Source organism: Acyrthosiphon pisum, chromosome A1 (genome assembly GCF_005508785.2).
Source record: "Acyrthosiphon pisum isolate AL4f chromosome A1, pea_aphid_22Mar2018_4r6ur, whole genome shotgun sequence".
In the NCBI taxonomy this organism is placed as follows: Eukaryota; Metazoa; Arthropoda; class Insecta; order Hemiptera; family Aphididae; genus Acyrthosiphon; species Acyrthosiphon pisum.
Genome location: NC_042494.1, coordinates 100,951,740 through 100,966,176, shown reverse-complemented (window position 1 = coordinate 100,966,176; position 14,437 = coordinate 100,951,740). Strand labels below are relative to the sequence as shown.

Genomic DNA, 14,437 nt, shown 5'->3' with positions numbered 1-14,437 from the left:
ATAATTAATAACCACGTTCTCGTTTTGTGACGAACAACTTTGTAACGTAATTACCTAAACATTTTTATTTTAATTGTCAGAATTCATACGTATACCTGTATAATACATCCATATGACGGTACCTATATAATGCATATTATAGGCAATGGTAATCGTTTGAGGTAATGTTACTAGGTATAGTGTTAATTGTATATTATAACCCAAAGTTACAATATTTTAGTACCTGAACACTTGCAGAGGTAAATTTTAGAATTCCTGGTAGATGCTCCAGATTTTTCGCTCCCATCTATGTCCCTATAAACCACACTAACTATGGCCGTAATCACCCCATCCACCGAATGATACATCTAACATACGTGAACCTTTGTTGCCTACTATAATACTTGTCATATGAATAATTTTAAATAGTTAAATATATCTCTTTATGTATGTGTCTTCTTTTCAAGCTATTATACCTTGGGTGACCACTCGCAGTTATGTATGTAAAATAAAATGAAATAAAATAATGAAAAGTGAAAACAGTCATGTTTATATTTCATATGGAATGGGTCATGTTGATATTTTATAGGTAATATGTATATTATATCGAGGCACGCATGTATAATACATAAATGTGTCGTAGATATATATTGTGGTAATGTGGTATATAGTATTTTGAAAATCCGTTATTTTAAAATGAACCTTTTTCAGAGGTTCGCGTAAACATGTCGAGAGAAAATGTGTTTCAGATAGGACGTGACACGCCTCCTTAAATTTATAATACATTTTTCAACTTGCATACACTTATCACTTATCAGATATACAAAATAGACGATATCAGCTATAGTGTTTTGGGTCCATAGTGACGGAAATGAACTCTTCGACAATCTCTCTGTCCATGCCTGTGTATGCTCTGTGCACATCCGCGGCATCGTTTGACGGTCTCCTCTCCCTTCTGTCCGGTCTTGCCGGTTTCAGTTTTGGCGCCGTTCTGTGACTTTTCCACTTGGGCAAGGTTCTCGTTTCGTCGTAAACACCCTTTGAACAAGAACATTTTTATCGTATTTATTATAATAATATATTATATAAAGCAAACTGTAGCGTAGAGTAGGTAATTTAACTGTGAATTCAATTTATTGCATAATAAAGTCGAGCGCCAAAGCGTGATGGCGTAACCTATAATAGGCATTAAAACGGGAAAAGTAACGTCATATATAGCGGTCAGCAGATAATCATACTTGTTAAGTGCCTATTTAAAATATATTAGAGTACCTACTTATTTTGTGTTTTTATATTTAAAAAAACCGAGGAAGTCACTCTGCAGTAAATGGTATAGGTTTCATTAATCATTTCATACTAAAAACAATTCTGAGTAAAGACGGACACGCCGCGGCCCTATTTATATAATCAGCTTATATTTAGTTATATGGTAGGTTAAATTAATTTTTGCCAAAAATATGGCATATGTATTAAATAATAATAAAAATAATATTACTTGTATAAAAATTCTCTTACCTAAGACACAAAATAAAAAGAAACATTGTAAAACCAATATTGCTCCACTCAGAATCTAAAATACTAAATTCTAAAAATAAACCCAACTCTCAAGTATAGATATACTATATAGATATGTATTATGCTGAATTATTGGAGCATTTTCTATTGGGTTTTTGCTTTGTCAACTCAGCTCACTCAATTAAAAAAATTATTAATCATCATCACATTAACATATATCTATATAATATAGATAGGTACCTAAGACTCACTTAGTCAAATTCAGACCCTGAAGACCTCATAAAAAACTAAGTACATAAATGTATTAGAGATATTTTTTAAATGTATATGGTATCTATTTATATTAGTATTTAAATACCTTAAAATGCATTTCAAATTTTTTTTTAAAAATAAAGTATTTCGTATCTAAAATATACCTAATATCTGATAGTATTTTTATTTTGTTCAACTATAAAATGTATTAATTATTAAGTTGATTATTGTTATAATCTGCAGGTACCTATAGTGTATATTATGACAATAAGCTGCAATACCTACCTACCTTAGGTACCTATTTATATTTTGCTCTCCCCACGACTTAATTCCTGTTACGTTTTATTATAATTCCTAAATTGTTTATACAGAAACTTGCTCTTAAAATATTGTTTACTTTATGTGTAGGTACCAATAATATATTATTGCTAATTTGAAATTTTGTTCAGTTATTATAAGTAGAGGATAGAAGGTAGGTTTTTGTTTTAGAGCAATAAAAATTGAAATTGAAATCGATTTAGAATAAATGGAGAAATACATGCGAATATGCAATATTGCTATATATTAAAGTCACATACCTAGGTATTAACTTTTAAACCTACTTGTATAATATAATTTACTTAGATGGTACCTACCAATTTTTAATTAAAAGTTTGTTATAAAACTAGGTACTTAAGCAAAAACAACAAGTAGGTACCACAGATCAATACGTAGGTAATTAATTTATTATACTAACAACATCTTTACTTGAAGCTATTCAATGTTGCTATTTATCATTTCATTTTGAATGCAAGTTAATACCTAGGTGTAAAAAACATTTTACAAAAAGTATTTATTTACTTTGTAAAATTGTTTTTTTTAACTATGAAGTTTGCAAACCTACGCAAATATTATATTGTTTTCTTTCTAGAACAATATCTGTATTATATATAATATGTATTATTGTTATTTAGGCATAATAGGAATGTTTTTTACATATTTACCTACGCGTGTAATGTGGGAAATGGCAAGCAATACTTTCATTGTAAGTGATTTTCTATGATTTTTGAATTAGTGACACCTAGATCTTTTATATTGATAAATTATTTATACCTACCTGGCTACCTATTATCATTATATCATAATCATTTATACTCAATGCTATTATTCAAACGTCCAAGTTATACATACAAATTCTACTCGTCTCTATGTTATACACTTATACCTGTACTGTATTAATTTTATTTCTTTGTATCATAATATACTAATTTTTATTTGTTATTTGTTACAATTATTGTAATACTATAATACGTGTTTTTTTAAATACTCAAAATAATGTTAGACGTTTTGAATTTTGAGATTGAGAATTTTGATTATTTATTACCTACTGATTTACAAATATCATACTTAGTCACAGACATTATTTTAAATATAGATAGATAATATAATAATTGTATGTGAAAGGCAAAATATACATTTAAACAATAATAACGTTCCACCAAACACATTTGAGCCAAAGACTCTAAATTTCGATCAAATTATGTAAAAATCTGAAGAAATAAGGTAAGTATAAATGTTATTAACTGAAAATCGGAATTACCTACCTAACTATACGCTATTGATCTGTTGATATCGATATGTAGGTACAATATTGAGTTCGAGCAATTGTCTGATTTCGCATGCAGTTAAGTTCTTTAATAGGTACGAAGTATCTATCATATTATTTATTTACCTACTTATAATTACAATAAAATCTAGTAGTTACACAATATAATTCAAAACAGAGCTTAATTAACATCTCTTTTTAATTCACAGAAATTATTAGGTAACAACAGGATAAATTAGATAAAGACGAGTAAAACAAATTAACATTTCTTATACCTTGTTTAAGTACTTACCTACCTTAAAAATTAGGATATTAATTTTGGACAATCAATTACATTGGTGAGAAACTTAAACAAAAATAATAAATATAATTTTTTCACCTTATTTCTATGATATTTACATTTATAATTTAGTAATTGCTCATAGGTAGATACATTCTCTTTAGATAATACAATTTATAGACACAAATTTTAAAAATCGATGTTGGATAGCTTCTAGTTCTTTATTTTATCTCTGAATGAGTTAAACTGATTGAAACTGATTAAGGGCCGTTCTTACAATGTCCGGTGAAGTGTCGGTTAAGACTAACCAGCAGAATTCTATCGGTAACACAATAGGCATAAGACATTTTGCCAGTTAGCGTTATCAGACACTTAACCGGACATTGTAAGATGCCTTTATAGTGGCCAGAGAATAAAGTTTTAAAATATAAGTAGGTAAGTACGTCGCTATTCAAAAAGCACGTTTCGAGTGGAATCCAATTTACTAAGAATTAAAAAAAGTATACATATTACGTTATGGTACCTACTTAGTACTTAGATGCTACCTATATAGGTACTTTATATTCCTTAATATTGAACGGCAATTTTCAAGCTTCATCCATCTGTAATTTATAATCTATATACCTAATATATAAATATAAATATATACGCATGATATGATTATATAGTAATATACAAATCTATCTCGAATGTATTAATATAATATATTTCCATTGGGGATAATGCAGTTTTTTATACCGTAGGTATAAGAAATAAAAAAGAAATAATAAATACACATTATACGCCTAAATATTTTATACGAAATAATAATAACAACAACATTAACAACCGTGCTATCGTAAACTGAATACCTAACGGTTTCAAATTGCGCGACCAAAACACCGCTCGTATACACATACACACACACGTTAGAATATAACTACGACGACATTATATTATACGTCATTACAGGTACCTTTAGATGTGTGACAGTTTTTCCCGAACGACAATTATTATTTCATACTGTCATTACACATTGTTCGTTTTGTACACGTCCACACGATACACATACAATATACATATATGTGGTATAAACCATGGGTACACGCATTATATACAATACCTATATTTGTTGTGTATTTACTGTTGTCAGCAGCATTTATTTTAATATAAGTGCGTATAGGACATGCCTAACGATAATACCTATATTATCCGGATCGGGTGGCATCGAATCCGATCCGATTTGAAGACAGAAGGTGACGGCCGACGCCCGACGGGGTCTGACGAGTGTCTCGGGCGCGTCAAGTATACTAGCTCGTGGATTGACCCGAGTGCGTAGGTTATCATCACCCACATCGTGCATAGGTGATCCCTTAGGACGTTTGGTGTCCGGGGACCCCGGGGTTGATAAAAAAAAATCGGTGCCTTCAATTTGTTCGGTTATTTATTTCTTTGGTTCACTAATCACTTAAGCTTATAACTAAGATTTTTTATTATTAAAAATTTGATTATTGGGTTTATTTCATATTTTTTCCTATAGAAATAATGTCCATGTATATGCTTACTCCGTATGCATAAACTTTTCTCGGGGAAAATACCTAACTCTGTTTACCACACACTTCCACCCACAAAATCCGGTATTGCCCGTGACCATCGCGCTACCGACTTCAGAGGTAAATGCCATATTATAAAATATTTTTTCTCTCATACGTTAGGACTCATAATAGGTAGTGTTTATTCCCGTTTGGTGCAATTTTTAGCGGCCTACATTATGTACATAGTGCTACAGTAGTATTAACGCGACTATTGCGTTTTTTTCTTTAAATCTATTCTCTCCTATTCGCTCGTGGAGTACGGCTATCGCCGACCGACAGACGGACGCGTAGGAGAGAATAATGCGCGTGTTTGTAAATGAGAATGAAAAGAAAGAGACATTTCCATCTGAACCGATAACTGGGCTGGAACTAATTCCTTTACGTTTATTTCGTTTCATACCAGCTTATATATATATATAATATATTTATTATAGTAGCATGTATATATGTTGCGTATACGCACGCTGTCAATGTTGTTGTGCTGCAGAAGAATATAATAGTACCTACCTATAATATGATGTGATGTATGTGTGTAGAGATACTATTTGAAGAAAAAAATAGTCAATTATATTATAGACGAGTCTGCAGCGGAACCGCGGCCATATACCTAGTTGCTGACGGTTTTTTCGAGAATTAAAGTATTATAAAAAAAAAACACGGAATAAAAGCGTAATACAAAAAATGTCATACAAAAAAAAAAATAAATAAATAACTATCTTCATCGTTAATGTATTTTATTCATACCTATTGGGAATTATCTATGTTATTATGCTATTATTTTTTTTCACCCTTCGGTGACTGCGAAAAGCTGTTTAAAAATGCGTTCCGTGTGCATATTCTATTAGGTATTATATATATATATATAATACCGTTTTCCGGTATAAAAAATATTGTCCACGTATCTCTAAATGTTACCACAAATATCTAGACTTAAAGAAATTGTACAATACTGTGAAGTGTGTTATAGTACATGGGTAGTACTACGTATATCTAAGCAATTGTAAATGCACTGTGAATTGTAATTTTCTCTAATTCGAGAAAGCATCTTACTATTCTTACATTTATATCTGTCATATGCTGCTGTGATAAATGGACATTGGACACAGTCTACACCAGGGGGTACTCTATAGCTGGATTGAAATTAATTGCAATCGCTTATTTTCGCAATATTATTTGGATCAATGAACATGACAGTTTAATATTTGTTAAGTTTTTCAACTTTGTATATATAATATTGAGTACACATTTTGGAAGTTATATTACAGAATAAAATAAAATAAATCCTTCCTAGTTCATATTATTGGAAAATATTAATAGTATTATATTATAGTTTGATAGTGTTAAATCATGCATAGAGTAAATAATACGCTATAATATAGCCTTTTTTATTTTCGTATTATTGAGGACCGGGGAGAGAACCGCGATTTGCATTACAGCTCCCCGGGCTATAGCCTAAGGCCTAACCCTAATAAGTAATAATATTATATTATATATTTGCTCTATTTGATACATATTATTATTCGTTTTATATGATTTAAAATTAACGGTCATTATTAAAACAAACACTGCACCCATGTATCATTTATAATATATTTGTTGCCTATTATCTATACAAATAAAATCCAAATACCACTTGGTCACTGATTGCTGTAACTCAAAAACTACGCAACGTACGAACTTAAAATTTGAAATAGAGGTTCTTCTCATATTTTCAACGTGCACTAAGAAAGGATTTGCCAAAATTCGTATTTTAAAGAGGTGCTCAAACAGGGACATTGAGGTTCACAATGTTCACATTGGAAATTTAATGTTTATTTAAATATTTAATTATTATAGTTTCCATTGGTTACAGTCTAAAATAGAAATCAGTGTTTATTTGTTATTGGTTGCCATTCTTTATTCGGGCAGATCAGGTACAAGCTTACATCAAATCGAATTATTGAACATTGCCTAGCAATGTGAAAGGTTTCCCCTTGTCCGCGATCCGACGTAGTCAGATTGCCTACCAGGGTGGCTGAGTTGCACTTACTGCAGCAAGTTACACCCAAAAGGAGTTGAAAAATCATCATTTTTTAAGAATTACGATTTTTTATGGACAACGAAGTGCACGGGATCAGCTAGTAATATATAATATAATCTAATGGATAAACAAATTGTGATAGCATATTTTCTAGCCTTACTATCCAATTCATATTTTTTTATGCTTATAGTAAATACCATTTAATACTTAAATACTTTATCATAAATATTTGATTTTCAGTAGGTACCTAAAACCTATTCGACTTGAAATTATATCGATATCCTATAAGTTATGATTTAAGTTCACTGCAGATTGTATATTTTTATATTTATTTACATTAGGTACACTAACAAGTAACAATAACGTGTTAAATACCCCATGTTAACTATTTATAAAGAACTTATAAGTGTTACCTATTCGTGCGGACGTGCGGTTGGTTTGTCCTATCTATAACTTGCGAGCTCGTTTCATTTTTTTTCATCAAATGTCTTTTTAAACGAGCTAACCACAGAAATATTATTTTCATTTGTTAAAAATATAACTATATATTTACTCACATCAGCTTGAAAACATTCATATGGGTTTGTCATCGTGACATGAAAATTATTATTGTTGTACTAACGGTTGTTATACAGGTGTTGCAGGTGCTGCAGGTATAATATGTGTTTATGCTATAGTCGCAGCTGATATAGGTGTTAGGTGTATGTTTATATTTTTTATGTGACTAATGTCTAACTATAACACGTATAAATAAAAAAATAATTTATAAACTGTTCTGTACTTATTTAATGGTTATTATAATATTATCATAGACGCGGAGAAAACTTGTTCAAAATGCATTTCTACTTTTTTTTTTTAAATTCAAGTAGAAATATCGAATATAACTGTAAGTCGGTGAAAAATCGATTTGAATAAAATTACTTACCATTTTATTGTCGTAGACCTGCCCGGAATAGTTTGTCTGTTGACGAGGTTGGTCCAGCTGAGATGGGATTTGTTGCACCAACCACTTTTGGACAAGTTTCTGTTTGCTTCCGACGCTTGAACTGCAACACGACGAACTCCTGTGTCTTGAATTCGACCACGAAGTTTGTTGTTCACCGGCCACAATCAACCTAACGAGTCGGTAGAAACGGAATGCGGCCAACATTGTGGTCAGGCATTGTACGGACGTAGCCAGCAGTAAACCTAAATTCGCCAACACGGGGGCCCAATTTGTCTGTAACTGATCCGCTGTCAACGTTTTGTAATGTGTCTGCAATAAACGAAAATACGATTATGCGGTTTACACCAACTACGGTTCTCAAACTTTTTTGTTCGCAAAAATCGGGAATGTCAATTTTATACCTTGCACCTTATATATCTAATCTAATTTTCGACTATGATACAAAATAGTACGCTGTAAGTGATTACCTATACGTTAGGTAGATAATAATAGTGTAACCACTTTAAACTTTAAAATATATTGTAAATCCAGAGACGTAGTAATATTGTACGATATATAAATCATGTTTCTATCGAATTTAGGTATAGCTCGAACGCGTTAACTAATATTTTGTCACAGTGTCACACGTCTAAATATCGGGAACACTAATTGTACACACGTAAGTCTTTGCATAATTACAGTTGAACCAAACCTTATCTTTTGGAATGATGTAATATGGTTTCTGCGAGTCCTTCAACAGTCCAATAGCTGTAAGTATGATGGCTAGATTACTGACACCCACGGACACTAAACACAGAGCCAGATAAATTGTAACGGACAGTGGAGACAGTGTCCTGTCTGGCGAAAGACATCCGTTTAAGCTGGCCATCAGTCCAACTACTCCGTTTCCCATGGCCATCGCACCGCTCCAAAGGCCGGCGCCCACACTGGACAGGGACGCCTCGTGTAACATCGATAGCACGCCAAAAACGACCATCAGACATCCGGTAACTACTTGCATCAGTCCGATCAGGCTGATGTATTGTATCTAAAAGCAATAATCATTTTTCTAGTAGATAATCGTTACATTATTAAGAATACAATTGTGTTTTCTAAATGTTTTAATAATAGGTACCTATTACTATATTTTATTGAATAGATATAGAACCAACGTTAAAACAATTAAAATAAACCAAATGTATCTCAGTTATAACTATTTACATGTATGAGTGCATGCGTATGACATAAATACATATTATATAGCAGGGATGGCCAGCGAGAAGAGACTCGCGAGCCACCAAATATACCAATAAAAATTGAAGAGCCAAGATGTAAAAAAAAAAGGTCATATTATTGTATATTATGTGACCTTTTTTTTTACTCTTACGGTGTCTTTCAGTCTTTGGCTCTTACGTTAATTTACGTCTAATGTTACGTCTAATGCGAGCCACAAAAGTCTATGACGCGAGCCACGGTTTGGCCACCCCTGTTATATAGGTAGGTACTTGTATAATATATACCAAAAAGATAATATTATATTATTTGATGGTTTTTTTCAGATTTTTTTAAAATTAATATATGTAATACATATTATAACACCGGTTACGAGAATTTTCAATTTTGATTGTATATTTTGTTTCTTACTTTATTATAAGTACTGTAGTAACTACTATTATTATACATTAAACAACATTTTGTTAATTTCAATAGCTTAATTTGTTATTTTATTTTAAGTTTATCAAGCTAATATAGGTACTATGTAGGTTGCCATGTCGGATAGTGTTTTCTATATTAGTATATATAAAAATTCTAACGATGTATATTAGTAAGTACTTCAACATAATTAATACCAGGTCCTATATGTTAAAAACTAGATATTATATGTTATATAAGTATTTAAATGTACGTTTTTTTTAAACATTTTTAAAGTGACGACACTGTGTAATAAATAATGATTGAATTTTGAAGTAAGTATAGGAATTATTATATTGCTTATTGACTATTGTAAACTATGAAAAAAAAATAAGTTTTTAATAAACTTAGTTAAAAACGTTTAATTATTATAACTTTGTCTTATTGTAAAATGTCACGCACATTGTTTTTCGTTTTGGCCTACAATATAAATTAGATGGATTAAAATAACAATAATTTAATTGTTTTCGTATTGTCAACGGCGTCGACCTAAACTCGTTTTCGAACAATGGCACCAGCCACCAATGTTCCAAAAAGAAATCATTCGATTATACAATTATATTAGATTTTAGTTAAGCACTTTACTGAACTACATTATAAACTAATTAGGTAACAAAATGTAGGTACGTACTTGATCGGAATGGTGACGAGGCTTACAGGCATCGACTGGTTTCTGGGGCGTCTTGACTACAAAATCGGCTTCGGACGGGTAGTATGAGGGAGTCGAAGCTCCCATTTTCCTGGACATATTGTCACTGAACCATGTGCTCGCAACTACTATAAGTGAAACAGTAATGCGTGTCTTCTCCTTTGGGTGTTACCCCTTCCGGAATGTACGCGCAGCGCGTTCGAACGTGTATATGTTGTAGCAACGATTACTCTGAAGACGCAACGACGCCACCGGACGTACTTCCGTCGTCTTTGCAATAATAATTATTTATTTGTTTCAATGGGCGTGAAAATTACAATTTCCCAATACGGTATCATTGCTGGTTTACGTTCCAGTCTGCAAAGCTAATCAAAGTCACCTAAACTGTATAATCAAAATTCAAAACCCAAGACATAATTTTTATAGCAATAAATATATAATAACAACTATATTTAGTTATACACCTATAGGTGTCGAGGTACCTGTATAATATTCAACATAAATATTTATTAAGATCTTATGACTTATGAGTAACGCACTAACGCAGTCTATACTCTATTATATAGAACAGTGGTGGTTTAAACTTTTTTACTAGAATTTACCAAATTCATTTGTTGTACACTAGTACACTACTCACCCAAAAAATTGTATAGCTTCACTCAAAATTTGAAGAATGTTTTGCAAAAATCTCTTAAATATAGCTCTTGGGTTTCTCTTATAGTACCAATCCTAGAAAAAAAATCCTAGGTATACAACCTATATCAGTTTAATTAAAATTTAAATATTGCCAAATGTTAATATTTAGTTGTTACAGGTGGTTTTTTTTATTTAAAATGTTTCTACGTATTATTACATATTTTGTTTGCAAGATGGTTAATTTTTATGTTTTTTATTTTGATAGTTTTACTATTTTTAATTTATTGCTATAGAGTACAGACCATATTATAGCTTATCCTAAGACAAATAAATATTATATTTATGTAGTTTATAAAGTTTTAATATTTGAAGATCTAGCTCATTTTATACATTTAAATGATATAGTAGATAAGATATTAGTACATAATTGGCTTTTCAAATGAGATTTTATATTACAATTTATAAAATAAACTTGCCTTATTTTAATAACTAATAAGTAATCACTATTAATTACCTATTATAATTTATTCAGTGAAGCATACAGTTTTCTACATCCACGACGTTGATTTATGAACTCAATTTAATCAACAATCAATAACTATTTTATTTTGTATAGGTATTAACTATTTGGATTTTGGATTTGGACACCTCTCCAGACGATGGATTACCCAACCACTTACTACAATTTATACTTAAATTTCTTAATTCTTGGCAGTGTTATTTTTTAAAAAGAAGGTAAGTGGATGTCGCTCTGCTGTACAGTAAATTACAAGTGGGTCATTGTATAATGGATTGTATTGGACTTGAATTCAATGATATAATATCATTGTATAAGAAAAACGATTTTGAACGGAGACGGTTTGTCAGTCTGGATATTTTATATTGTTATTATTTATTTTATCATGTAAATTGAATTAATATTATAATATTATAATTTTTTATTCGTTTCTATGGTGATATACAAAGCGTTGGAAATTATTTTTAGTGTTTTTTTGTAATTTTTCGGTGGTTTTTCCCATGGCATTAAATAAAAAAATTATTGAGAAAATCGAAAAATGACCTCTCTAAAGTACCATCTTGATCCAATTTCCTAAACGATAGGATACGCTATATGTTGAAATCGGAGCACTCCTTCTGGTAGAAATTTTGTATACAGGATGAAAAAAAAAATAAACACCTTTGTAAAACCAATAGCTTCCTGGCTCCGCTCAGAATCTAAAATTGACTGTATTATATATAGAGTGATTAGGTACTAGGGATGGGATTTTAACGTCTTAAAAAATCTCAAAAAATGCACTTAAATAAATTCAAAAATTACTTTAAATTTATTTTTTTTTAAATATTAATTATTAATAATACCCAGTAGTATATTTTTATTTTTTGTTTTTTTAATAGTATTTTAAATAAATATACTAGTATAATACTAATAATATATTAGTATAAATTTAAAAAAAAGTTATACAGATAGCTAGATCTCTAGATATTGACATTTCAACAATGGTTAGATAATAATATAATACGAATTACGAGTACCTACTTACTTTATAATCTGTCATCTTTATATAAAATCATGTTGGCGTGTAAGAATTTTAAAATACAATTTCATATTCATATTATATTTGTTATAAAATCACAAAAAGTGATCCAAAAACTCTAAAATGCCATAAAAAATGAATAAAATTACGTAGACTAAAAAATTTCAAAAAATGTAAAATAAACTTTCTTATTCTCAGTCAAAAATACATAAAACAAATTTGTGACAGTACGAGCTTTGGAAAACAATGCAAAGTGCATTGAAATCCCAGCCCTAGTGACTTACCAAGCATACTCACCTCGTTTTCTTCTTTAGTACCTATTTAATTTATTAAAATTCTGATTTTAGAAATGTTTATACTTGAAGACTTTATTTTAACCATTTGAAAAGTGACCTGTGGCGTCCCAGATTTTTTTTTCAAATAAGTACCACCACCATTTTCCTGCGAATTGCGAAAAGGATTATTTTTTTGATGATTTTTATGAATTAAATCATACCTCGGGAAATACTGTAGTAAGTACAGTACTTGTACGAATTTTGATTTATGTACCTTTATTAAAATGTTCATAAAAATTATCAGCTCAACTATTAGCAATAAAAAAAGTGTAGTTCTCATTTGAAAAAAAAAGTTTTTAAACTAACTGGATATTCTTTTTAAATGGTATATAAAACTTAAGTATTTTAAAATATGGTTATTATAGCCTATATGTAGATACTAGGTATATGTAAGTATATCGTATATTCGTATATGTAATTTTAATGTTCCAAAAATTAGAATTTGAACAAATGCATGTTTGATAGACAAATTTACATGGGGGTTAACATGCTTAATGAATCACCCAGTATTCCACGTAAATATTGAGCAAATAGTTTATTTTATTAAGAATCATTTAAAATTTAGTTGCAACTTGCAGAACCGAGTAGTTGGCTTGGTACACTTATTTTGTGGAATACCTACCCTTTTCTATGTACCTCCACTCTGCAAGCACCGCGTTATTGTTTAATATTCACAACTCACGTACAATTATGTTTTAAAATACACAGTTAAATTAAGTGTGGTTTTATACTTTATTTAGCTTTGATGCATTAAGTTATAGTTGACAAGTTTCCCTAAGTCTCTGTTGCTATATAGCTCATATTATATGAATATTATACTTACTATGTATAGGTATTTGCTAAATTCCAGACTTCGAATGAATCTTATAGGTACCGTTTGACGTGCAGTGTTGATGTAATCACAAGATTTCTATAACGATTTGGATTTTATATATGCGAACTGTGGGAGCTGTCTTCATACGGTTGGAAAACACGATCGAATTAAAATCAGCTGCGTAATGATGGACGTTCGTGACTGATCGTCAATCGGCGCCGCGGTGTAAACGACAACGGAGAATTTCTTCAGTGGCTATTACCGGCGGCGGCTGTGGAGCCATTGACATTGACCACGTCCCCCACCCCCTGCACGGTCCTATTGCTATTATTTCATTTCCGTTATATATCTTTCCTATTTTTTTCCTCTTCCTCAGAATTTTTAAACGGTATCCTCATTGGTATTTTTTTATTCGTAACGCACTATAAATGCCCTCATGATACAGTTTTTATGTTTTTTTTTCAAAACCGATTAGTGATTATACATTACATATATATATATAATTCCACTATTTCTGCTCATACTAGGACAGAATTATAGTCTACAATTATTGTTGACGTAATTTGATAACTGTATCGTATGTATATATTTATAGGTAATATACTTTTTATTAGTTATTCCCTAGTTTTTATTGTATTATTGTATA

The 14,437-nt window shown here is 30.5% G+C and overlaps 1 protein-coding gene across 1 annotated transcript; it reads right to left on the bottom strand.

Moving 5' to 3' along the window:
* Nucleotides 1–599: 599 nt before the first annotated feature.
* LOC100569865 lies at nt 600–11,206 on the bottom strand. The gene is made up of 4 exons (XM_029487909.1): nt 10,454–11,206; nt 8,843–9,178; nt 8,131–8,460; nt 600–1,017 (listed from the first exon to the last, which is right to left on the bottom strand). The coding sequence occupies exons 1-4, from the start codon at nt 10,568–10,570 to the stop codon at nt 817–819; spliced, it is 984 nt and encodes a 327-aa protein (XP_029343769.1). The 5' UTR covers nt 10,571–11,206; the 3' UTR covers nt 600–816.
* Nucleotides 11,207–14,437: the final 3,231 nt, after the last annotated feature.